Genomic DNA, 27,514 nt, shown 5'->3' with positions numbered 1-27,514 from the left:
GCAACTATTGCAAAGCAGTTGTTATAGCAGCATTTAACATTAGCCAGAGCCTCCCTGGCTAACGTTAGGTTTATACCAAAAGAATGAGGGAAATTTTGGCATCCCCTTGGGACGAGGGTCACAACTCGCTCAATTTTACAATGTGGTACCAGCAGAGCGACTCAGCGTATGGCTGTGAGAGGCCCTCTGCTTTCCCCCAAGGATATCTAGATCTAATCAGCAAGCACAGAGACTCCTTTGTAGGTCTGGGGACGCTAAGAATATTTGTAGTTGGAGGTTCTTCTCTGCTGGATACACATGGCACCAGACACGCCTCCCGGCCGACTGTCTTCCCAGACCTGGGAAGGAGGCTGGAGTTGAGGTCAGAAGATGCAAGTTACATACGCACAAAGTTCCACAGTCAATATTTAAGATGTAGTATGAAACGGAATAAAAAATAAGTTTAATCATATCCAAAAGCCAAACCAGAGTTTCATGGAATTTACGGGTCCCAACTCAGCAGCTGGTGCTCCCAAGGCATCAAACGCCACTAAGATGCTTGGATCGTGCACCAAATTCTGGGTGTGGCTCTTCCTCTGAAGAACCCACTGATGTGAAATAACAAAAAGTGAGTCCGGTAGCTCTTCCATGATATCACAGATCTGCTGGAGGCTTCTCAGCAGTCTTAGAGCCAGGGACAGTTCCTCTCAGATCACTGTACTGGAGCTGGAGACAAAGAAAGCCTGATCTGGCCTTCCCCTGGAGCCTGCCACAGGCTTCCACCTAGAGTTTTCAGAAAACCCATTGAGAGCATCAGAGGATGCCAGAGGTGCTCAGATGTCCTCCTGGGGCCTCTGCTCTTCAGGCGAGGAGGTGCCAGTCTTCCACTCTGAAATCCGGGGGTCAGAGGGCTGGGGGGCCGAGTTCTCTTCCTCTGTCCGGCATTCGTGTTGAGACCTCCACCAGCGGCCTGCTTCATAAGCTGCCGATGTTGGGGAAGCTCTTCAGTTTCTCAGGGAAGTCGTCCTTGTATAGGACAGGGTCGGCTCGGTGCTCCACCACCTTAAGAGGCATTGTCCCAAAGACGGAAGCAAACTTGTTGATGCACTCGGACCTGGGGAATTGGGGAGGGCAGTGGGGCAGATGAGAGGGACAGGGGTGGGGAACAAAGAAAACGTTCAAGAGGCTGAGAGCTGAGAGCAAAAATATATCGTATTCAACACTGGCCAGAGAAACGCAAGGTTCCCCAGCATGCTCCCGGGTTCTTCCCACGGCTGGGAGGCTGTGGAGGAACAAAGTGATCGGGGGTACTCTATTAGTTCAGAGGGAGAAAGGGAACCAGGGATGCTGTTTGAGCTGTTCGAAGGCCATGGGCCTGCAGAGGTCAGAGTATCGTTCCCCTCCCCCTCAAATTCCAGTCATTCCTCCAGCTCCTTACAAGCAGGCCTCTAACCTAGGTGGATTAGTTGCCAACAAGCCTTAACCCCATCCCTGCCAGCTGAAGAGAAGGCAAAGGGAGGAGGCAAAGGGTTGGATCTTGGCTTCAGCTCGCTTGAGCTTAAAAGGGAGAAGGAAGGCTCTTACATGTGGGGCGATGGAAGGCAGAGGAGACAACGGGGGCCGTGAACCTCAATTTCAAACACTTCAGGCATTCAACCAACATCTATCGAGGGCTGTGAGTGGCAATCTCTGGGAATTATCAGTCCACTTCCATAAGCTCCTCTGTGAGAGCTGAAGTTCACACTGGACAGCTTTCATAATTGTAGCTGTTCTCGTGTTAGAATCAACAGCAACAAGCAACTTAGCACCGCAGGGTGAGGGGAGGGTGCAGCCCCTCACCCCCACCTCGTGAGCAGCCCCCTCAGAGGGGAGCGGCTCAGACACACGGGCAGGAAAGGGCTCTGGTCAATCAGGCCAACTGAGTGTGACAGCGGGTGATGAGGACATTTCGGCATCAGACCAAAGGGGGAAAACGAGCCCGCAAAGACCGCTTTTGAAGTTAAGGGGACCTCAAGGATGGATTTCAGCGAGGTCAGTATTCTCTCTCCTCAGTCAGGCCCATGGCACCTGAGAACCGGTTCCCGGGGAAGGGCCGAATTTCAAGACACAGACTGCAAGGCTCTTCTGTCCTCGGAAAGACTGTAAGCCTTGCTTCAAGCTATTTCAGTCCACAGCTTTTATTTGAGTCCTTTGAGCTTCAGCAAGAAACCAATTAATAAAGAAGCCAGTTATTGTCAATTCTTTTCTTGCACTTATTCTGCTGCTCAGAAGGTGTTACCATCTCACTGTGAGCTCTTCCAGCTAATAACATCACTGTGCCCACAGCCACAGAGCAGCGGCACCTACCATTTACGCTATGTTCCGGGCTGTGTTAAAAGTGCTTGGCGTGCACTAGTCACTCACGTCTCCCCTCACAACAAGCTCACGAGGCAGGCCTCCTATCCTTCCCACGGCATACTGGGGAGACAGAGGCACACCACAGGGAGACTCAGAGACAGGACCAAAGCCAAATAACCGGAAAGAGCAGAGCCAAATCCAGGCACTCTGGTTGCTGAGGCTGAAGTCTTCACTATGAGAGGAGACACATTTATTTATTATCATTATTCTAGGGTCCAAAGAGAGAAGCTGGAAATTAACAACTGTTAAGCACCTACTGAAAAAGTGAAAGCTGGTCGCACAGTCGTATCCGACTCTTTGCAATCCCATGGACTGTAGCCCTTCAGGCTTCTGGCTCCTCTGAACTTGGAATTCTCCAGGCAAGAGTACTGGAATGGGTTGCCATTTCCTATTAAGTGCCAGCTAATTTACATCCACGACCCAGTGATTCCTTTAAGTATCCCCCTCCATAAGCCCGAAGGTTTGTGTGATTTGAGAGATTTGGGCTGAGAGAGGCTAAGGGACTTTCCCAAGGACCCTGAGCCGGAAGGTGGTGGAGCTGGGTTCAAACCCAGGCTTGCGTTGCTAAGAGAGGCCTGGGTCTTTCTATCACATTCTACAATGGCCCACAGATCACTGAGCTCCCCTCCTGTTGGCAGTCTTTCGAGACCCAGGAGGTCGCAGTCTCAGGTTCCAAAATGACAGGAGACTGGGGAAAAGACTGAGAGAGGTTTTAATAAAATGATAGGAAGCAAGCACTGGCCAACAGCTCTTCTCACCTTAAATTACGGGGTCAAGACAGCAGCAGACTAAGTCAAATCTCCCCAAGGTCTCACTTTTGACAGTTGTTCTGCCTATAAACACGGACAGATTCTTGTAGTTTCCAGTGATTCTGCTTGTGGACTCCGGCCAGCAAAGCCCAGCCGTGTCCAGCATAGGGTGCCAGCGAGGATGGATGAAAGAAGACTCACGGCTCCTGGCAGGGGCTGGTGGCTCTACGGGCTCCTGGGGAGCACCGAGGACAACATCTCCTCTGTAACTAGACCGGCCGGCCGGGCCGGGCCACAGGCGAGAGGCCGCTGGGGCTCAGGCCAGCTCGGCTTGCTGACAGCTGCCCCTGGCTGACCCAGGCTACTGAGTCCTCCTTTCTCTCCACGCAGCCCACCCTGGAGAAGCGACTGCCATGCTGAATGGTACAAGTCCTCGACTGCCAGGTACCGACAGTGTCTCCTACCGTCATTTCATGCAGGGGACCTGGGGTGGGGAACAAGTTAGGGTAGATTATGAGTCAGGCTGGTTGCTGGTGGGTCTACCTGAGTTGTTCTCTTGGGGGTCCAGCTACTATGTCAGTAACTGTTCCCCTAGCTTGGTTTTCTAACCAACAGATAGGCTAAGAACAGCCAATGTCTATCTCTGAAGTGCTGCAAGGGCTGGGGAGAAAAGACTAATGGCTTTCTGTTTTCCTTTCAAACTCATACTATTACCTAAAGTAACAAGGAGCTTGAGGGTCAGTGCTGGGGAAACTGGGAAGTGAACTAACCTTGCCAGGCCCCAGGGTACAGACTTTCCTAGCACTGATACAAAAATGCTCAATAAATATTTGTTGAATTCCTGAATGGATACAGTAATATGACAGTTAATATATCTATTTTCAGAGATGAAATGATTGGAAGTTCAGGATAAGGTAAGTCAATTTCCTTAAGTCAGACAGCTAATAAATGGCTAATTCATAATTTGAACAAAGACTGACCTGAATCAAAATACAACGTTTGTTTCTTAAATCGGCATTGTTTGTCTGCCATATTGTCTCGACGTGGGTAAAGCTACTGGGCAAAAAGAAGTTACAAAATCTTCTTTTTCTTAAATTAACTAATAGCAGGACCTGGAAATGGAGGAAGGGCAGTTAAAGTACTCTCCTCCACAGCTGAGATTTCTGATCCCAGACCCCAAACATAAGAATAAATAAGCTTACTGAAGCACACAACTCAACACAAGATCAGAACGTACAGAGCGGTTAACTCTTCTCACCGTTTTGTGCAAAAATGCAGATTCCGCAAAGGGAACTATTTCGAAACAAGTGAACAATTCTGCAGTTGTAACTCCATCTCTTGGCCTATCCAGTAGGGCTTAAATCATACCCCCCTCCCACCCAACCTAAGTGTCTTATTTAATAATTCAGTCATTTAACCTTAATCCAAATAGTTTTGCTCGCAGTTTCCAATTAATTCAAGACCGATTTCCTTCTGTTCTCCATCGCATTTCTCCAAAGGGGAGCCTGCTGTCACTGACCCTGCGTCCTCACTGTCAGCTCCCACGCTACCGCCCTTCAGCCCCTCACCCTACGCATTACTTTTTCCAAAGTCTCCAATGCTGCTGGCACTGGAGACCCTGGTTCTCTCCTGGCCTCTCTCTAGTGCCTGCTTCTCTCTTTTCAATTACTCTGTCTCCTAACTGTCTGAATTTCTCAAGATTCTACCCATAGCTTTTCTTCAATCAGTTGTCATCTCTGGACGGATGCCTTCCAAATCTCCATCTTTGTTTTAATCTTTTTCTTAAGTCCTCGTTCTATATTTCCAACTGCTTGCTCTATATCTATATCTGCATATACAGAGGGTAAGAGCGCAAACGCACCTGCCTTATTGCTCTCCAACTTGACACACCATTAAAATCTCCTGGCCTCATTAATTACACTGTGAAAGCTACAACATCCATGTCCTCCCCTCCCCTACTTAGCATCCCTCCTAATCATATTATTTCCACCGTTAAAGGTACTACCATTCTTCCTATCTCAGTCAACTCCTCCAAGACCTCCCCACACCATTCAGCTGGACATCAAATGCTAGCACAGTCTCCTTTGGGAGAAAAAAGGAAAAAACCGTGTAATTTACTTCAACCCTTCCTCTCCACACTCAACTTAGTTCAAGCCTTCTAACTGTTCTTCTTTCTTCAATCTCACCCTTATTTCATTCTATGTACTCCTTCCAAATCAATCTTAAAACAATACTCTAATCAAACTACTTCCCTATTCAAAAACCTTCCACGGCTTACCTAGAGAAAAAAGCCCTTTGGCACTGACAGGCCAGGATGTTCTGCTCTAACAAAACTGGCTATCTTGACTGCTTGCCAAATGCACCTTGGACCATCCGGTTTCCCCTGCCGAGGATCTCCTCTTCCTGCCTGGAGCTGGAATCCTAGCAATCTTGGAAGGCTCACTTCAAGTGCCACCTCTTACAAAATCATTCATAATGACTAACCTAGTAAGAAGTCACTTTTCTTTCCTCTGACCAGTTACAACATTCTGAGCCTTCCTTTGACTTATCACATATAGCTTCGGATTAGGTTCGATACACACATACACATGTGTGTTATCTACTGTTGTTAATTATAAAAATCTGATAAAATCAAGCCTACCAACATCTGGGCAGTGCCTAGTCTATTTTCAAAACCCTTTTCCCGAGAGGAAGCTTCCACACTTCCCTTAGTTACTTACTTCAGTGTTAAATAATAATTATACCTAACTTAAATCTTTCTCATTGCATTTGTTATCTCAGTTTTTCAGCTTTAGCATGAACTTTAAGGCCAGTATTGGGTGAAATTTTCTAAATACAATTCTTCTTAGACCATAAAACCCCACCATGTAACTCAGCCCAATCAAACTAATTGCTTAATGCTATGAAATTCTCAACACAGAATGGGGGTAGGTTTAAGTAACAATTTCATGTGCTCTAACATGGCACCCCACTCCAGCACTCTTGCCTGGAAAATCCCATGGACAGAGAAGCCTGGTAGGCTGCAGTCCATGGGGTCGCGAAGAGTCGGACACGACTGAGCGACTTCACTTTCACGCATTGGAGGAGGAAATGGCAACCCACTCCAGTGTTCTTGCCTGGAGAATCCCAGGGACGGGGGAGCCTGGTGGGCTGCTGTCTATGGGGTTGCATAGAGTCGGACACAACTGAAGCGACTTAGCAGCAGCAGCCACAGAACTATAATTGGGGTCTCTTCCAAATGAGCTGTGTCAGGAATGTCACTGTCCTTGACTAGGTGATTACTTGATACCAGTGACAGATATTTCAAAGTCACAATAATACCGATAATTGTATCAATATTATTGTGATATATAATTATATATATATTGTGATAATATATATAATATATATTGTGATATATAATAATATCGATAATGTCTATAATTTCATATTGACAGTTGGTAAAAGTCAAGTCATTTGGGTAAGATATTTACATATGAAAGAGATTATTTAGAGAGAATGCGTAAGAAGGAGTAAAGCATTATAGAAGGGTCCAGGCCAACTGAAACAGCCCCCTGTACAACGTCCTCCAGGCTTGAAGGACCCTGATGCAGCTGGTAGGGTTCAGAAATGAGTGCTGCACGCAGACGCATGAGACCCAGGGAGACCCGAACTAGATATCTCACTCTGACAGCTATCACAACATTCTCTGAATGCATTCTGGTCCCTTGACAAAAATGCCATTGGTTGCCAGAGCTCGCTGTCTTATGTAAGAGGCTGCCTTTTGGAAGAATTAGGTTTGATTCAGGAGATTTGAAGCTTGGGGCCTTTGGGACACAAGTGAGACGGTCTTGAGGGCAGACAGACATCTCCCACTTCCTTCATGCTCACCTACAAGGCCCTGTATTACATCCACAGAAATGGGTGCTCATTGGCTAAGTGACCGAATCAATATAAAGCAGGTATTTCAGAGCGGCCCTGCTTCGCTCTCTGAAATGTAAAGAGCTGTGCTTTCAATTCTGTTCTTGGTAGGTGTTTTAGTGTGTCCACAAAGGTAATCTGGCCTCTGGTGGGTTTGGTTTAATAATTCTCTCTAATCGAACTTTTACTGTAACACAGAGATACTACCCTGAAAAACAACCCAGGATTTCCTTGGAATTAGCTCACTTCCAGTTGAGTGACTGTGGATGGTTAACTGCTTAGTCCACATGGAGAATCTGGCTTCTGGAGCTTAAGGCCAGCTATATTTTTAAGACCCTTCCAGCCATTACATATTGAGTGAATAGCATTCCAAATTAATTCTTTGGGTGACCTGGGCTTGAACTAACCCAATTCCCATGTGCAAAAGGAGGTGACTATGGCTACCAGCTGCTGTCCTTATATCTGCAACAAAGTCCCATAAACAGGCCCAAAGCAGGAAATGGGGATCAGAGGCCAGGGCAGACTTTTGTCTAGAGGCCCACTCACCTCTCCACCATGTGCGTCTGGTCGAGCGAAAGCCCATCAATGGCTGTGCATTCAGGACACTTGAATTTCTTTCGTGGTGTTACCTGCCAGAGGAGCACAAAAATATACCCGGCGGTCAGTGCTAAGGACAATAAAACCATGCTTGTGATGCCACTCTGCATGCTTCTGTTCTGTAAGCTGAGATGCCTGCTCCCTCTCCACGCGCACACACACACCCCTCACCGCTCCTCCGTTCAATTCTGTCTGGCTCGGCCAAGGCAGAACTCACAAGGGCCCAATAAAAGAGGCTTGGAGGGCTTTTGCCTTCTGTAACTGGAAAGAAGTGGTGATGACAAGCTCCTTAATTCCTGTTTAATGACTGTTTTCTCACTGCCAAGGTCCTTGTATAAACACCATTTGTTCTTGCAGCCATAAGGGCGATGAAATACAGCTTCCCATAACTTTCACCGTAACCTTAGTTCCAACAGGCGCTCTTTCTCCTTCCAGCTAATGGCAAAAGCTACGGGCGGCACCATGCTCTTGAAGATGTCAGGTTATTTTGCAACCCCTTTAAGTCAGGAAAAAAATCCAGGGGTCCTTTGCCCTCTGAATCCTTTTCTCTGACTCTCCCCACCACCTTCCCCACACCTCAAACTTCGAATATTTTTCTAGCAAACTCAGGGAAGGCTGCTATCGTAACCCAGCGAAGATAAGTAAACAGTAGAGGGTGGGTGGGGAAGAAAGCTAAGACCCGGCTAAGCTGAGACTCGGCTAAGAAGTATACAGACTCGAGGAATTACTGTCCAGAGTAAAGGCACAGCTAAAGAATGTCTTGAAGAATGTCAAAAAATGAATTTGGAGATAAGAGGAGTTCTTTTAAAACTCGTCTTGCAATTTACATTCTTTAATTGTCCCTGCAGTGAGCTGTTCACTGAGCTATTTAGAGAGCCGAGGGATAGTGTAAAGACTGGATCAAGTCTGGACAGTGACTTTTCCTCTGTTCTCAGTCACTGCTTTAATCTGGCTTCTCTCATCGATTAATATTAATAGCATGAGCAATCATTCTGGAATGTCATACCACGTTTCCAATATAAGCTTCCAGTATAGGATTCTGGCCTAGAAGCATTGGCCATTTTTACATGTGGAATCTAATCCAGAAAGAAAAAAAGGTCAAGATGACTCCACTGATATAAAGAAGTATACTTTTTCTACATTTATAGGGCCCTGATTTGGGCAAGACCTACATTTTAGGAATAGACATCTATTATAGAAACAAAGATCCCCACATGATCTTTACATACTCTCTGCTTTTAATATGCTATGGGAAAGGTTCTTTTAAAAATTGATAATCACTGTCTTAAAACAGTGTTTAGGACAACTACCAGTATAATTGGACAAAGTATACTATCTTTTCAACATTTATTTTAAAAAAATCAGCTACCTTAAGAAAGACATAATTGCATTCTTTACAAGAACTAGATTCCAAATCAGTGTTGAGAATAAAATTACATTTTTGAAACAAACACAATTTGTAGATTAACCATTATAGACTTACTTTCTGATCCTGGTACTTAAAAAACTATAACTAAAGCAATTTTATATAACAAAAGAAAATACGTTGAGCTTCAATTTCACAATGTGAAATATCCATCATAGAATATTAAAGCTAAAAGGCAGCTGAAAGTTCATCTATTCCAAGTTTCATTTATAGCTATGAACACTTTGGAGACTCAGAAAGGTGCCCAAGATGTGCCCCAGAGCTGGCCATAGATGCCTCCTACCTTGATGACAGCTTTCCCTGTGACGTTAGCCACCAGGAAATTCATGGCAATGTCTTCACAGTTCATATGAGCATCCACCCAGTTCTTGATGTCCCCAGGCATCTTGTAGGTATACAGGTAATTAAAATACTGCCAGGTGAGACAAAAGAGGAGACATATTCAAATAGCAGTTCCCTATGGCTGATACACAAAGAGCAACTGAGCCATGACAGGGGGACAAGCTTTCCCTCATAAGATGAGTCACAATGTTGGATCAATACAAAGGCCAAGGGAAGTATTAGAATGCTTTTGGTCAGGTGACCAACTGTCTTTAACACTGTCATTCTTTAAAAAATCACCTATTGTAAGCAGAGGAACATACGGTACAGTATGAAGTCCCTGTAAGATGCAGGCCCTTTGGACTGATTAACAGATGTGTTTAATAAACATAGTTCAGAGACACACTACATACTGAGCTTTACTGAATCCTTCCCTCTGAGTCACAGTGCTCCGCCGTTTTTTATCTTCTTCCCATGGACTGCAGATAGCAACAGAGATATATTGATGGTGGACTGACATTGCAGACATGTTCTTTGTTAAAGTACAACAAAAATGAGGCAATTCCAAAACTACCATAACCTACATGTATGAAATAATACAGAAATTTGTGGTATAATACAGAAATACATCTGCCAAAAAGGCATTTATCAGTCTATCATAGCCCCAAGAATTATAAACCTTATATATTTATTTATGCTTTGCTAAGGAAAAAAAACTCATTTCTGGATCGAGAGCCCTGAAAAATATGAGGGCAGCAGTGCTGAGATCACAACACGCAGCCGATATAAATACAGTGAAGTCAACTTAACTGCACTGGGCTGAACCCATCTTTCTCCTGACATCAATTCCTTATGCCACTGCTGACAACTGACAGTGAAGTCAACTTAACTGCACTGGGCTGAACCCATCTTTCTCCTGACATCAATTCCTTATGCCACTGCTGACAACTGAACATTACTGTTCAATTAAGCCACACACTCCCAGGGAGCACTCCACCACCAAACATAATATTCTAAAGCCCAATGTATACCCTTCAATCTCTCCCTTTAATAAAAAAGAGTCAAAAACATAAAGCAACAATTCTCAGAAGGAATACAAAAGGCTAAATACACAAAAGGAATCGCAAACCCCACGTGATCAAAGTGAAATCAATAAAATCAATTTTCACTTAGCAAAATAGCTAAGTTTGATTTTTTTAAAAAATGTATTTCATGCAAGAAAGAGTATGGTGAGAATGTAAACTGGCACAAACGATACTGAGAACCTACAAATATATACAACAAAGCCTCCCCAAAATGTTTATAATTCTTCTAGGAATCTATCATAAAGATCATAAGTATAGGCAGTTATGAAAATGGATACTGATCATTATTTAAGGATTTGATACAAAGCATTATCTAGCAAAAAAAAATTAGATATAACCTAAATATCTGGGAGTTGGTGATGGACAGGGAGGCCTGGCATGCTGTGATTCATGGAGTCACAAAGAGTCAGACACAACTGAGCGACTGAACTGAACTGAAATATCCAATAACAGAGAAACAGCTGTATATGATCTATGGAATATTAATATAATGGTATATTAGCAATTATGTTAAGTAGAGGTTGTTTATAAAGAAATGTTAATGACATAAGGAAAAAACTCATAATACATGCAAAAAAGCTAATGAGAATATTTATGACTGTATGTGTGAATCAATAAATAAAAAAGACAAATTGGAAAAAACACCTAAATAATAATACTATGTTGGCCAAAAAGTTCATTCATTATTTTCCATAAGATTTACAGAAAAATATGAATGGACTTTTTGGCCAACCCAGTAGTTTCTCTACCATTAGTTCTATGATCAAGAAGGCAATGGCACCCCACTCCAGTACTCTTGCCTGGAAAATCCCATGGATAGAGGAGCCTGGTAGGCTGCAGTCCATGGGGTCGCTAAGAGTCGGACACGACTGAGCGACTTCACTTTCACTTTTCCTTTCATGCATTGGAGAAGGAAATGGCAACTTTCACTTTTCCTTTCATGCATTGGAGAAGGAAATGGCAACCCACTCCAGTGTTCTTGCCTGGAGAATCCCAGGGACAGGGGAGTCTGGTGGGCTGCTGTCCATGGGGTGGCACAGAGTTGGACACGACTGAAGCGACTTAGCAGCAGTAGCAGCAGCAATCCTATGATAGAACTTTAAGTGATTTTTCTTATACAATAAATTTGTTCCATATTTGAGCATGTAATACTTTAATAATTAGAAAAATAACTTTATTTTTTTTTTTAAATCACACAGCATGGCCTTCCTAAGCTCTCTGAACGGAACATTTTCCCTAAACTTGGCGAAATTTAGTTTCGGCGAAACAAAACGAGTATCACGCTCTCGTGTTCGTCAGCTCGGCCCCACTTGCTTCAGGCTCGTCCCCACCTTACCTTGTGGTAAAAGGCTGCCCCCGTGAGCACCATGGACACCTCATTGGTCCACTCAGACTCATACTTCCACTTATTCATCTCATGGTCCCAGAGATGCAGGCGACCCGGGTAACCCACCAACCGGTCAGGAAATTCTCGCCAGACCTGAGGACAGAAACACATCAGCAATCAATCCCCAGTTCAGACAATAAGCAAGTACAGTGCTCAGCTCTTTAAATGACAGAATCCCTGCATTCAAATCTTCACAAACTAAGAGCAGAATGGGCTTCTGAAGAAATTCGATCCAACAGGTGCTAGTTCTTCTGCCAACATTCAAAGATAAATGTTGATTCTAATTTCCTCTAAAACTTTCGGGTTTGTATTTGGAAATTTCAAGTAATGTAGACTAACAGTTTCTTGAATTGCGCCAAGGTATGTAATCTCTCAACAGGCGATTAGTGAAATAGGTTCCACTCTTAATGAACGCACAAATGAAGTATAAATGAAACCATGATTTATGGTAAATTTTGATGATTGTGGAAACTTACAAAGTCTCTGCTTCTGAAAAAGAAAAAAAACCTATCTGGAGCACAAAGACATTTTTTACGATCTTTTGGAAGCCTTAGGCATAGAGATGTTGCCTGATTTTACTGAAAACAAAAATTTTATTTCCACATTTGGAAAGGCTCTGAGATATAGTTTTGTTAAACAGAATTGGTATACAAGGGTGGGGTACATCCAGTACTTTCCTCCATGTATTTCCATACAATTTCCTTAGCCTTTAAACTACTAACCATTAGTGAATACTGACAATTTACCAGCTGTCCTGGAGCCTCTGCTCAGCACCACGGAGTCCTCATCCTCGCCCAGACCTCTACACAGTGGAGTTCCTGAGGGCCTAGTCCCGGAGAGCTATACCCTCTTAAACTCTCCCCACAAGCAACATCTAGCTTCAGTCTTTTTAAATACCATCTAGACTCTGAAGACCTCTAAATGCAGGTCTGGCCCTGAATGTTTCTGATACAACCAACTACTTACTTAATACCTTCAGCTGGATTAACAACAGGCACCTCAGACTTAATATGTCCGAAGCATGACTCTTGATTCCACAGCCTGGGAAAAGCCATCCTCTCAGTATTTCCTGCCTCAGTAAACTATCTGGGCCAGCCTTTCCTCCTTCTTTCCTCTCTCTCCACACCCAGTCCTCTAGCAGCTGCTGCTGACTCTACTTCTGACGCCCTCCTACTGCTTCTGCTACACTGTCCCCAGCTCAAACCACCGTCATTACCAGGTCACTGTGGATTCCCGGGTTACTGCAGCAGGCTTCCAATCTGTGTGCTTCCACCCCTGCCCTTCCAAACCATCATTTACAGAGCATCCCCAAAAGGACTATTTCTAAAAGAAGAGTAGGGTATGCTTTACAGGGTAATTCAACCAGCGGGTGCCATCCTATTAATTTATATATATATTCATTATCTATCTACCCACATGTATCTAAGTCTTATGGTCATGCATGCTACAGCACCCAGAGGCTTGCCCCACCAGGGAGGATGCGTCACTGCTTTCCCAAAGTCAGCATGCTAGGACCCCCCGCCTGCCCACACCTTTCAGGTGGTACAGTGGTAAAGAATCCACCTGCCAATGCAGGAGACGCAAGAGATGCAGGTTTGATTCCTGAGTCAGGAAGATCCCCTGAAGTAGGAAATGGCAACCCACTCCAGTATTCTTGCCTGGAAAAATCCATGGACAGAGGAGCCTGGTGGGCTACAGTCCTTGGGGTCGCAAAGAGTCAGACATGACTGAGCAACCGAGCACAGGGCTGCTTTAAAACATAAAGTGGGTGGCTTAAAACAACAGAAATCTAGAAATCAGAAGTCAAAGTGCTGGTGGGGCCATCTCACCCGGGGAAAGGATCCTGCCTGCCTCCCCCCGGCTCCTGGTGGGTGGCTGTCAATCTCCGGCATTCCTTGGCTTGTAGACGCACCACTCCAAACCTCTGTCTTCACAGGGACTTCTTCTCTGAGTGTGTGCCTCTGTGTCCGAATTTCTCCTTTTTATAAGGATTCCAGATAAACTGGATTAGGGCCCACCCTAACAATCTCACTTTAACTTGATTACCTCTGAAAAGACCCTATTTCCAGTAAGGTTACTAAGGATTAGGATTTCAGCTTTTTGAAGTGAAGAAGTGAAGTTGCTCAGTCATGTCCAACTCTTAGCGACCCCCTGGACTGCAGCCTACCAGGCTCCTCCGTCCATGGGGTTTTCCAGGCAAGAGTACTGGAGTGGGGTGCCACTGTTTTCTCCAGAGGATCTTCCCCACCCAGGGATTGAACCTGGGTCTCCCACAGTGGAGGCAGATGCTTTACTGTCTGAGCCACCAGGGAAGACTTTTGGTGAAAGGTAAAAAAGGGAATACCTTTTTTAGGCATGTTCAATCCATAACATCCCCTTCGACAAGAGCGTTAAAAAATGCTCCACCCATAAAACAAAACAAAAGATGGCTTCCTCTTAAGAATAATACGCTAACTCCTACGCATGTTCTAAACAGCCTTCCTCCCTCCAGCCTCTCTCTTACCACGTTCTCGACGAGTCAGGGGCTTCCCTGTCCTTCAACCGTGACTAGACCTTAAGGCCTCTGCACCTGCTATTTCTCAGGTGGGCTGTTCCCCTAGCTCTTCAAAAGGCTGGTTCCTGCCCATCAGTCACGTCTCTAGTTAACTATCACCTACTCTGACAGGCCTTTCCAGACCCTCCCATCCAAGGTAAACGCCATCCCTGACCAGCCATTCTTCATTAGACCCCTCACTCCATGCTCTTCTGCATCAAACTTCCATTTCATGAAACTGCACTGGTTATTTATCATCTATTTTTTTTATTATCTCTTTTCCTCCTGCAGAGTTTAAACTCCATGAGGACAGAGGTTCACGGTGGCATTCCAAGTACAGAGCACATGACAGCCTTCCACGCACACCTGCTGAAGGCACAGACGGACAGGCAAAACCTCAGCAGGAAAAAGCTGAGCAGGAAAGAAGGGGACCAAAGCCCCTTCCTGTTTTCTTCACAGCCAGAGCTAGTACACTTCTTCATTCAGAAAGGAGGCCTGCAACAGTACTGATCACCAGTCATCGTTCGTAATAATGTGATAGCCTTTGTGTGAGAAGACCACAGTAACAACTCACCATCGCTAAAGCACGTGTTTTAAATCGCTTTTCCAGGAGCAGGTAAGGGACATTTGCTGAGTCATTACACTCTCTTGCCCAGTCTTTGTGATCGTCTATCTGCTTTCATGGGATGTCTGACTGGGATCTTGAACGTGGTCTGGAATGGCGGAAAGAGGTTTCCTTTGTGTGGAACCAGCTCACCTAACAGGCCTCCAACCCACAGCCTTGGCCTCATGAACACCATGTTGTAATCAACTGAGCTAATCGGCCACAGGCGTCATCATAATAGCTGCAGACAAATGAATCAGTGTCAAACATTTCCTCAGATGTATAATGCTGCGGCTGTGTTCTCTCTACTCTGGGGTTTGTATTTCAGCAGATTAATATAATACTATTATGGAGCCACAACACAGGCTGTGGGTCCTAACTTCTATCTGGCCTGCAGACTGGGGTAGACCCCACCAAAGTGCACAGCCAGGTTTCTCTGCTTGGCACTAACCACCTGCCTGTTCAAGCCACATCACAACCACCATCATCAATTCGTCTCAATGGGATGAAAGAGGTTTCTGGAGGGCTACGAGCACAAGCAACTGCACTCAGCACCAGCAACAGGCAAGGTAGAGGAGAAGGGGCAGGGTGGGGGGCATCCATTCAGTTGGCACCTCTGCTGGATAGAAGCTGAATCCCATCTCCCCCCACCCACATGTATTTGAGTCAACTCTCTAATCTGGGGCTTTCTGGTAGCTCAGTTGGTAAAGAATCCAACTGCAATGCAGGAGACCCCGGTTCAATTCCTGGGTTGGGAAGACCTCCTGGGGAAGGGACAGGCTACCCACTCTGGTATTCCTGGGCTTCCCTGGTGGCTTGGATGGTAAAGAATCAGCCTGCAATTCAGGAGACCTGGGTTTGATCCTTGGGTTGGGAAGATCCCCTGGAGAAGGGAAAGGCTACCCACTCCAGCATTCTTGCCTGGAGAATCCCCATGGAGAGAGGAGGCTGGCAGGCTACAGTCCATGGGGTCGCAAGAGTTGGACACGACTGAGCGATTAAGCACAGCACAGCACAGCTCTCTAATCCATGTGAAGGAAGGTGAAATCACCTTCCCAAGGGGTTCTTCTTTTCAAGCCCCTAGTTGACAGCAATGATAACAACACAGGCTCAGTTTTAGGGTCGAAGGCTGTTTTGATTTCAGTCCTCTTCCTGTGAGCTCAAGCCACTTACCAGGCTTCTCTCTGGGGACACTTAATTTGGTGACACTGGGTCACAGAACGCTGAATGTCGCCGCTCTGAAAGCCCCACGGTGTCCTGGCTCCCAGACGCCTTTGGAGGCTTCGGCAAGCGCGGCTCCTCAGGCGGGGCCTCTCTGCCCTTGACTTACTCCAGGCAGCTGGATGCAATCAAGATACCATCCTTGTCACTTCATCTATAACTCTGCAGCTGACTGCAGGATCAAAACGGAGCGGAACGGAAGGGGACGGGCCCTCTCTCCCAGAGCCCGGGTGTAGTACGAAGCCCGATTAGGTATACAGTAAAGCATTTTCCCAGCCAGAGAGCGGGAACCCGACTTCAACCCCCTTTCCCTCATCGCTCCCCACCTCCCGCCCTAATTCCACTTTTTTTCTTTTTACTTCGGGGAAATGCTCTGGGGTCAGCCTTTTGTCATTACTAACAGATGCCTTTATATATTGTAGTGCAGGCATTTGAAACTTCACATTACATCCCGATAGCTGGAGTAATAGTGCTCCCAGAGCTATTAATATGTTCAAGTCACAAAGCCATCATTCAACTGCCTGCCTGTCCTATCAACATCTTTTGTATAAAGTGTCATCTATTTTAAATTGCACACATCTTTGAAGACAGAGGCGCATGTCTGTTAAAACAAACCCCACACCTCGATCAGGGGCTTGGCAGTAATCTGAACAGTCCTTGTGCGTGCATGCGTGTGTGTGTGTGTGTGTGTGTCTGTGTCTGTGTGTTGCTCAGTCGTGTCCTACTCTTTGCGACTCACAGACTGCAGTCTTTCAGGCTCCACTGTCCATGGGATTCCCCAGGCAAGAATACTGGAGTGGGTTGCCATTTCCTTCTCCAGGGGATCTTTCCGACCTAGGGATTGAACCTGGGTCTTGTGCACTGCAGACAGATTCTTTACCATCTGAGCCACTAGGGAAATCCAAACAGTCCTTACATTTGAAGCCTATTCCATATCGCTCTTCCAACAAAGAGGGCTTCCCTGGTGGCTCAGACAGTAAAGTGTCTGCCTACAATGCGGGAGACCCGGGTTCAATCCCTGGGTTGGAGAGATCTCCTGGAGAAGGCAATGGCAACCCACTCCAGTACTCTTGCCTGGAAAATCCCATGGACAGAGGAGCCTGGTAGGCTGCAGTCCATGGGGTTGCAAAGAGTCAGACACGACTGAGCGACTTCACTTTCACTTTTTACTTACAATATCACTATTCCAACAAAGATGGTAACAACAGACTGCCATCCTATGTCCTTCCGTTCTAATTTTTATAATCTTGGTCCCAACCACTTCTTACCTGGATTATGGAAATCTCCTCTCCTCTCTGGACTGCCAGCTGTGCTCATGTGTCTGTTTTCAGAGTTACCTACTTATATATATTTTTTCTTTTGTAAGCTTCCTGAGGTCTTTTGTGGCTTCCCACTCCTAGAGGATAAAACTAAGATGTTCTACCTTTTTTGAAAAGGCAAAGGAGGCAGCCCTGACTACCGCCTATAGAAAACGCACCGCAGGACATGGTTAGTGTATACCTAGGAACAGTTCTGCCATGGATGAGTTGTGCCCCAGACCTATTCAAGTTGCCCTGATTTCTTTCTGCCCTCTGCAAAATGAGGGGTTGGATTAAATGACCTCTAATGCACTTTCAGGCCTAAATTCTTATATCTTCTTCCCCACTAACCTATTTCCAAGGAAACTAATTCAGCAACAGTGATCAGTTGCTGGTCTGCATTATTTAACTTTGTTTTTAAAATGCCATACACATACAGGTACCCAACAAATGTTCCTGAAAAGAGGATAATGCACTATATTCTAAGCCAGCTAAGCGAGTGCATTTTAAACTCAGGGTGTGTGCTAACCACAGTCAGATTCAGGAAACAGCCCAGGGGTCGGGAGGTGGGGGGGTGGGGAAGGTATAACAACAGGTGGCACCCATCTGGGATGTCTGCTGAGGAGCTCACGGGTTAGCTCCAGGGGGAAAGGGACTCTCTGAAGTGGCCGCTGCAGTCATCACACTTTCAAAGGCAGAGCTCCACAGGGATACTGCCACTGCGTGAGAAGAACGCCACGTGTACTGGGACTCGTGAACCAAGAGACGGACTAAGAAGTGGTGAGGGAAACGGGGGACGGTGGGCCCAAGGTACCCCAAGCGGGGCTAGGATTCATTCCTCTCCTTGCACACATCCCCTTGATTGTGTCAGTCCCTGACCAGCAAAGCGGAACAGAACGCTATGACCCAGCCCACACCCTGCGGCCACGTGCGCAGGCGAGTCAGGGCAGCGCTGCGAGGAACCCGACGTGCGAACACCTCGGAGTTAGTGGCCATCCTTCCCGTCGGGCTTGTCTTGCGTGCTCCCCAGATGGGAGAGGGGGAGGCTGCCGGGGTTCCAATTTCTAGCTGGTTTCCACAGAGGAGCTGGTTATTGGACTCACTCTCGGCCCTCTGGGAACAAAGCTCACCTTTTATATTTGGAATTTCCTGAGATGAAGTGGAATGGAGGGACTGACTGGCCTTGTTTTCAGTTCATGCTTTTAATTACAATGGCGGATGGTACTTTTCGTCAAGGGTGGTTATTCGGTTCAGTTCAGTTCAGTCGCTCAGTTGTGTCCGACTCTTTGCGACCCCATGAATCACAGCACGCCAGGCCTCCCTGTCCATCACCAACACCATTAAATGTTCATGCTGGGCACCTAGAGCCGGTGAGCCCTGAAGCTGTCATCTGGAGTGCCCTAATGCTGATGGGTTTTGACAAACTCATGTACATGCTGCGTTGTGTATTAAGCTTTACCTGTTATTAGACAGATCACTTCAGTCTGCCCCAGAGACCTTTCCAACCCAAGGTGGGGTTCTGCTTAAAATAAGCCAAAGCAAGAGCAGCACCATGAGGCTTCTGGGTTTTGGCAGCAGCCCTATTCACCCCAGTCTGGCTGGACGCAGTGCTCTGGCGCTGGGGTACATGATCACCATTCCTCTCAAGCCCTTCCATCAGGCCTGGGGCAGTGGCGAAGCTAAGGAGACAGACCAGGGCTGGCCACAGCTGGTAAGAGGACTGTGTGCCAGTAAACCTTTCACCACTACCACTGTTAGGAGGGCATCATTGGAGAGGCAGAGGAGGAAACAGCAACCCACTCCAGTATCATTGCCTGGAGAATCCCATGGACAGAGGAGCCTGGTGGGCTACAGTCCATAGCGTCGCAAAGAGTCGGACACGACTGAGTGATACACACACACACACACACACACACACACGGTTCACAGGGTTGCAAAGAGTCAGACGTGACTGAGTGAGTCTCATGCATACACACTGAGGAGGGGGCTCCAACAGTCACTCTCTCCCCGGACGGAGGGCCCACAGGCCTTTGGTGGATGCTAAGGAGAGACTCACGCTCCAGCAGTCTGAGCTGTGGAGCCCCGTCCACACTAACTCGCGGGTCACCAGGACGGCAGAGGTCACTTGGTCCGGTATCCCCTCCCTGGACAGATGGGAAATGAGGGCTGGAGAGGAGGCGGCGGTCCCGAGGTCACACCACATGGTCCCGCCTAACTTCCCGTCCGGCCTCTGCTCTTAAAGTCTTGTGGTCGCCTGCTCTCGTGGTTCTAAAAAGCACCTCCTCTTCCCCAGCTCAGACCCTCACTTGTCAAGGAAGCCAGGTGACGGCGTCTGAGGTCACACCAGTGTCAATGTGCTCAGCTGGGGGCAGAGATGGTCACGGGTCCCACATGCATGCGGAATGAGCAGGGAGGGAACAGAACAGGGAGAGAGAGGTGGCGGGGAAAACAACAAGACCTTCTGCTCCCCTCAGCGCTGTCTTCTGATAGCCTGAGGCTCGTCGCAAACGCGGTTTCCATTCAGCAGAGAAAGCCAGAGGCTCACCCACTGAGAGAAGGAACTCGCATGAGCCTGCAGAGCAAGTGAGTGAGATGCCACGCAGGACCCCTGAGCACCTACTGGAACCCTGGGACCCAGAGACTCTGGGGCCGGGAGGGAAGGACAAGCAAAGAGCAGCTGAACGGAAGATTAAACTTAATGCGTATTTTTCATGAGGCAATGAATCTCTTGAGAAAGAATACAGAAAGGCAGGGGAGATGTGATGTGAGTTTGAGGGGATGGGAGGAGGAAGACACGGGTCAGCGTTGGGTCATGGGTTTTCAAATTTTGCGCTCCTTAAGATCTACTAAACGTGAAATCATTTTTATTTCCATAACCTCAACTCCAGTGGGGGTCATACTGTTTCTAAGTCTAGTCCCAGGGGATTACTGAATGAAGCTAAAAGGAGAACAATGATCATAAGCCAAATGGCTATTCTCTTTAAATCCTGCAAGAGGTATAAACAGACACTCCAGCTTCTATTTCTAATGTAAATAACCATTACCCAGCCTTCAAAATTTCAAGTTGATCTTGGTGAGGCTTGCTTTGACTGACTGGGGACTAAAGACACCAGCTCCATCCAGCAAGAGAAACTCTCGTGACTTCAAGCCACTGCCCTGGGGACTCAGATCACTCTCCTGTCACAGAAGACACGGTGGAACTGGCCAGGCTTGTTGTCTTCTTCTTGTGCAAAGGAAGGAAACGGCATTGACCACAAACTATAATCCTGGCTGACTCTGAAATATAAATGTGGTTCTGAACTGATTCTTTAATCCACCATAGTCCCCTCCTTATGTGCCTAAACTCCGTAATATCTTGGTGGAGAATCAAGAAGCCGAAGAACTCTTTTAAATTCCTTATTTATTTCGACCCCATCTACATCCCCAAAAATGATTTGGGACAGTTTACTACAAAAGGCAAAAACTAGAATAAAGTCCAAACCATCAAAACAGATGATGCCCTCAACAGCTTTTCTTTAAAAATTCAAGAATTGTAAGATGGTATTCCACCCATCTTGGAGATATTAATCCTGCTATGAAGTGCTAGAAAGGCAATCCCACAGCAAAGTCAAGTCATAGTATAGGGATGAAGAAATTTGAGTGTTCCTATTTATTAATTCATTTACACATTTAACCCTTGGATACTTACTGAGTTTTCACGATTTTTTAATTCAACATTTTGCTTTGAGATAATTGTAGATTCAAAAGTAGCTGTAAGAAATAATGCAGAGAGATCCTGTATGATCTTTCCCTGCTGCTGCTGCTGCTAAGTTGCTTCAGTCGTGTCTGACTCTGTGTGACCCCATAGACGGCAGCCCATCAGGCTCCCCCGTCCCTGGGATTCTCCAGGCAAGAACACTGGAGTGGGTTGCCATTTCCTTCTCCAATGCATGAAAGTGAAAAGTGGAGGTGAAGTCGCTCAGTTGTGTCTGACTCTTATCGACCCCATGGACTGCAGCCTACCAGGCTCCTCTGCCCATGGGATTTTCCAGGCAAGAGTACTGGAGTGGGGTGCCATTGCCTTCTCTGGATCTTTCCCTAGTTTCCCCCAATGGTAACATCTTGCAAAACTACAGTGTGACTTAACCACATGATATTGACACTGATACAGTCAGGATACAGAGCACTGCCATCACCGAGGGTCCCTCCTATTGACCTTTTATAGATCCTCCCCATCCAGATTCCCTCTGACAATTGCTAATCTGTTCTCTGTCTCTACAATTTCATAATTTCAAGAAGGCTGTGTATCAGTGGAACCACACAGCATATGCCCTTTTGGGATTAAGTGGCTGTGTGTCAGCGGTTTGTGCCTTTTCACTGGTGAGTGGTATGCCACGGTGTGGGTGTACCATGTCAGCAGTTTGTGCCTTTTCATCGGTGAGTGGTATGCCACGGTGTGGATGTACCATGTCAGCGGTTTGTGCCTTTTCACTGGTGAGTGGTATGCCACGGTGTGGATGTACCATGTCAGCGGTTTGTGCCTTTTCACTGGTGAGTGGTATGCCACGGTGTGGATGTACCATGTCAGCGGTTTGTGCCTTCTCACTGGTGAGTGGTATGCCACGGTGTGGGTGTACCACAGTTGGTTTACCATTCATTCACGAAAGATACCTGGGCTGATTCATTTTTTGGCACTACAAATGAAGTTATTATGAAGATTCATTGTGCCCACTCTGTAGGCATAAATTTTACTGCCTCTGGGATAAATGCCCAAGAGTGCAACTGCAGAGTCGTATGGTAGTTGCATGCTTGGTTTTATAAGAAGTGGAACAAATTATTTTTCCAGTGGCTGTACCATTTTACATTCATACCAGTAATGTACGAGAGATCCAGTTTCTCAGCGTCTTCAATAGGTTTCTCTGCATCTTTATCTGTAGTCACTATTTAAAACAAAATTTTAGCCATTCTGACAGGTGTTACATAATTCTCATTTTAATCTGCATTTCCTTAATGGTTAAGGATGCCAAACCTCTTTTCATGGGCTTATTTGCTATCTGCATATCCTCTTCAGTGAAATCACTGCTCCTGTCCTTTGTCCATTTTCCACCTGGACTGTTCGTCTTCTACTGTTAATCTACTGAATTCTTCTACCGAATTTTGAGAGTTATATATCCTAGATGCTTAGTCTTTTGTTAGATATATCGTTTGCAAATATTTTGTCTCAATCTGCAGCTTCTCTTTTAATCCTCTTCACAAGGCCTTTCATAGCCCAAAAGTTTTAAAATCTGATGAGGTCTAATTTACCAACTCTTCCTTTTATGAATCATGTTTCTCTTTGTTTAGTCCTAGATCCTAAAGATTTTTCTCAACTTTTTTCCCAAACGTTACACAATTTTATGTTTTACATTTAAGTCCATGATTCACTTCCAGTTAATTTTTCTATAAGGTGTGAGGCTTCAGTTCAGTCGCTCAATCATGTCCGACTCTTTGCGACCCCATGAATCGCAGCACACCAGGCCTCCCTGTCCATCACCATCTACCGGAGTTCACTCAGACTCACGTCCATCCAGTCAATGATGCCATCCAGCCATCTCATCCTCTATCATCCCCTTCTCCTCCTGCCCCCAATCCCTCCCAGCATCAGGGTCTTTTCCAATGAGTCAACTCTTTGCATGAGGTAGCCAAAGAAAGTACTGGAGTTTCAGCTTTAGCATCATTTCTTCCAAAGAACACCCAGGACTGATCTCCTTTAGAATGGACTGGTTGGATCTCCTTGCAGTCCAAGGGACTCTCCGGAGTCTTCTCCAACACCACAGTTCAAAGGCATCAATTCTTTGGTGCTTAGCTTTCTTCATAGTCCAACTCTCACATCCATACATGACTACTGGAAAAACCATAGCCTTGACTAGATGGACCTTTGTTGGCAAAGTAATGTCTCTGCTTTTGAATATGCTATCTAGGTTGGTCATAACTTTCGTTCCGAGGAGTAAGCGTCTTTTAATTTCATGTGAGGCTTAGGTCAAGGTTAAAGTCTTACCTACGGATGACTAGTTTGTCCAGCATCATGTAACAGAGCTGTCTTTCTTCCACCAAATTGCATTTGCACCTTTGGGCAAAAATCAGCTGCCCCCAACTATTTTTAGGGACTGAATTACACTTCAAAGAGTGAATACAAAAATAACACATATATCTTGCTACTAAGGAGCTTACTATTTAGAAAAACTAATGACATATACATTAAAAAACTGAAGATGAAATAAGGTAAGCATGCAGGAAAAAGTACAAAAAACAACAAAAAAAAGAGTTAAGTCGGGGGTGGTAAAGCGGGAAGAAGGAAAAAGCTTCATGAATTTTAAGGGGAGAAAGGAAAAGAAAGTTATTAAATTACAAAGTTCAGCTGAGATCTCCACTTCCCTCAATCAGATAAATAATTAGTACAAAGTTTTACTCTTTGCTATTTAGCAGGTTAACACAGAGAAGACCAGATATCTCCCCCTGAATACAAAATATGGAATCACTTAACTTTGAAAAACACCTTATAATTTCACTCACAGAAACTATATAAAAGAAAATTCAATGTCCAATCACATTAAGTCCACTCGGTCAATAAGTATTTCCTGAGCACCCGCTATGTGTCAAGCTCTAGGCAGACACCAGCAAAGCAGGCGGACAGGCCTGTGTGGTCGGGCCGTGCTCAAGGGAAATTTGTCAGTCTAGCCCAGATCTATATCGTGGATGTAATTAGTGACCTTGGTTATAAGAAGTTAGCCCCTTCCTTCCTTCTCTAGGGGTAGTGTCCACATGTGATCAGGACCTCTGCCCCACCTCTCAAATCTACAGCCCAACCCAAAGGTCTAGATGGGATCCTAGAAATCTTACTTTTAAAGGCTGCCAACTCTTACTCTAAAGCAGCCAACAGACAGTAGCAGTTATAATCACGATTATACGTGTGTGAACCGTACGTGAACCGTACACACCAATTCTGGAGCACCGAGAAATAAATCTGATCTGAGAAGTGAATTGTATATATCACACCCACTGGCCACCTTGCTTTCTTGAGATTCCTTCTCCCAGGTGTGACATGTTTAAGATTAGGGGAGTATTCCATTCCTTTAAAGTTTTCTTTCTTTCTATTCTTTCAAAACCAGGAATTGCTCTGTCTAATGCAATGACACCCACCAACCACTGTTTCCAAGTCCTGACTTTGCAAGCAGCTTTATAACTGGCGATGAATGGTGTAGCTTCACACTCAGGAACCACACCACAGAATCCTGCTCGGAGGCTGCGGGCACTGCCCTCCTGAGAGAGCTGTGGTGGGTTTCATTTCCCCTGGTCCCATGCCAAGTCCTGCCCACACACCTCCTCTAAGCATCTCCATCAAAATCAAGGCAGAGAAGCAGCCCATGCAAGACAAATTCCCCCTATCCCCAAATCATAAACCAAATTCTGAAGCTCTGGATTCCTGGGGCAGCCAAGGTCTGTAATCAATCCCAAAGAAACAACAGGCAGGTTTTGGAACAATAACCCGCAAACATATGGATCCTCTCAGGGCTGGAATATCATGACAGTTATCTCCTTTAGAACAGGGGGAGGGAAAGGATTCTTTAAACCATCAAGTGGACCAACACCTCTTTAAAATAACGATTCCACATTACAAGCATTCGTTTTTGAGGCAGAGAACTGCAGAGCCAGGTGGGCCTGCCAGTGCTGCGGACAGAAAAGATGGTGAGGTGGGGGTTGGGGGGGGGCGCGCGGGGGGCACAGAGGGCAGGGAGTGGGCAGGTCAGCGAGCTCTTCCCTCACCGGCACAGAGCTCCACGGACAACCGCGAAATCACCTCTGTGGGATGGGAGACTGCGAGGAGACGCCCTTCGGTGGTTGGACGTGCCAGTGGGCAGCACCGCCCTCCTCTTCGGGATAAGGGGCCCGAGTCCTCCATTTACTGTTTCATTAACGGCTAGGCAAACAAATTCTGGGCCTGCTGTTTTACTCTGCTCAGTGGGGAAGGAAAAAGTGTCACTCTATTGTAATTCCCAATTGGGTGCTTTTTTTTTTTTTTAAACCATCAGATGTTATTTCAAAGTTCAGCAGACATATTCGATTTCCTTCCCTTAATATTTGTTTGACTTACTCTCCGATGGGGACTGGGTGCTTTAGGAAAGCTCCAAGAGGTCAAACCTCATGGCAGCTTCTCTCAGCACCTCCGTGGGCCCGGGCCTGCTGCTTGGGGTCTGCTTTCAGCAGCTCGTGCACAGCGCAGCACTTGAGAACTAGCCTCTCTCCAGGCCCCGAGAGTCCGGGTGCAAATCAGTGCAGGCTGGAGACAGCATAGGCCTAACAGAGGATTCAGGGCTCCTACAGGCTGGAGACCAGGAGCCTGAAGCGATGTGGCGAGGACCCCAAGGAGGTCATGCTCTAGGGAGGACGACTCCCTCCAACCCCAGTCTTCCTCGGGTCTCCTGACTGAACCTGGTGGGCAGGGACCCTCACAGAACGAGTCACTCCCTCACCAGTGGGTCCTTCCATTCCACCCCGTTCTCTTGTCTCGAGACAACAGTCTCTATAAAGGCAACGCTTCACGTGAATAAAAGGAAAGGAAAAGGACAGACAGATGTCCTTTCAACAGTCCGCATTCTATTGACCTGCAGGGCGGCCAGGCCCAAGAAAGGCACTCCGGGGAGAACTGTCCCCCACTCGGATGTAACACACAAGGCTCACAGACAGCTTCCAGTCACCAGCTTCTTCAGACCCTAAATAGAGAAGTCACTGCAAGTCCCAGACAGCTTCTCGTTTTCAAAAAGCTCAGCTTTCTGCAGGAAGCTGCTGAATAGCACAGGGAGCTCAGCTTCTTGCTCCATGAGGACCCAGAGGGGTGGGACGGGGTGGGTAGGAGGGAGGCTCTTAGGAGGGTGTGTGTGTGTGTGTGTGTGTGTGTGTATGGCTGGTTCATGTTGTGGTATAGCAGAAACTAACACAACACTGTAAAGTATCACAACACTGTAGAGCAATTACATTCCAAAAAAAAAGCTCAGTTTTGGCAAAATGGATCTAGCTATTGTAAAGCTTTAGTGTAGACCCAGTACAAATGAATGCTGATCCAGAACCGCTCTAGCAAGGTTCGATTTTGCCCATGTCCCAGACAGGCCAGGCCTGGCTCGCTGGGACGCCTGAGCAGCCGTGTGGACCGACTCCTGCACTGGCTCCATGGGGCGCTGCTGCTGCAGCCCATCATCCGGAGAGGAGAAGGAACACCCGGGCCCCCAGTCCTTCCAGGCAGCCACTGGGTCAGACCATGTGCCAAGGGATGGGAACCCGTGGCGCAGGCTCCCACTGCGCGCTGTTATCTGCATCTGGGCTCTCCTTCAGGGAGGCCTTGTTTTCATCCGTGCGGGCTGTAAGAACCCAGCTTCTTGGTGCCCTAGGTGAGACCACAGGGTGCGGTGGGGCCTGCTGTAGGGCCCACGGCAGGATGAGACAGGTGGCTCCAAGTACCGTAAAGAAAACCCTCCTTGGATTCCCAACAACCCTTGAGCACAGTTTCAGATTTAGGACTCTAGGGCTGAAGTCTAGCAAGGACAGCTAATTCCGTCGGAAGGACCACAGCCACAGGTCTGTGAGACCCAGCCCAAGACGCGGTGTCTGCGGTCTTGACGCTGCAGGCGGCTCAGCGGGGGCACACAGGAGGACAGTGACACTTTCTTCCTCTTTAAAAGTTACCCACCAGCTTTTTAGAAAGGTTATTATGAAGTCTATGATAGGTTGTTTCCATCTTTCTGTTCTTCTAGTGAGAAGAGAAAAAGTGGGATAGTTTACTTAGAATCCCAGAATATACCATCTTTCCCTGGATGAATATATAGAGACCTTTAAAGTTAACTGATTCTATTTAAAATGTAACTGTTAGATACTAGAGGCTCAGCTCTGGAATTCTCCAACTAGCCAAGCTCCCTCATCAGCAATCAAATTCGAGCCCTGGCGGCGCCCGTCTTTCCCTTCTCCCTTCGTTCTTCAACCCAGATGAACATTAAGCTACCACGACCA

General features: G+C 46.5%; 1 protein-coding gene across 4 annotated transcripts in view; it reads right to left on the bottom strand.

The window, feature by feature from the left end:
* Positions 1 to 406: 406 nt before the first annotated feature.
* EXT2 (exostosin glycosyltransferase 2) overlaps positions 407 to 27,514 on the bottom strand; it is a 149,143-nt gene continuing 122,035 nt past the window's right edge. For 3 of the 4 annotated variants that reach the window (NM_177496.4, XM_005216407.5, XM_010812797.4), the window contains 4 exon segments: positions 407 to 1,093; positions 7,572 to 7,654; positions 9,332 to 9,460; positions 11,791 to 11,934. In NM_177496.4, coding sequence (NP_803462.2) covers positions 955 to 1,093; positions 7,572 to 7,654; positions 9,332 to 9,460; positions 11,791 to 11,934 — 495 coding nt within the window. In that variant the 3' untranslated portion in view covers positions 407 to 954. 4 annotated transcript variants of the gene reach the window in all.

The sequence above is a fragment of the Bos taurus genome, chromosome 15 (genome assembly GCF_002263795.3).
Source record: "Bos taurus isolate L1 Dominette 01449 registration number 42190680 breed Hereford chromosome 15, ARS-UCD2.0, whole genome shotgun sequence".
In the NCBI taxonomy this organism is placed as follows: Eukaryota; Metazoa; Chordata; class Mammalia; order Artiodactyla; family Bovidae; genus Bos; species Bos taurus.
The sequence above is the reverse complement of the archived record's forward strand: the minus strand, read 5'-3'. Positions and strand labels throughout refer to the sequence as shown.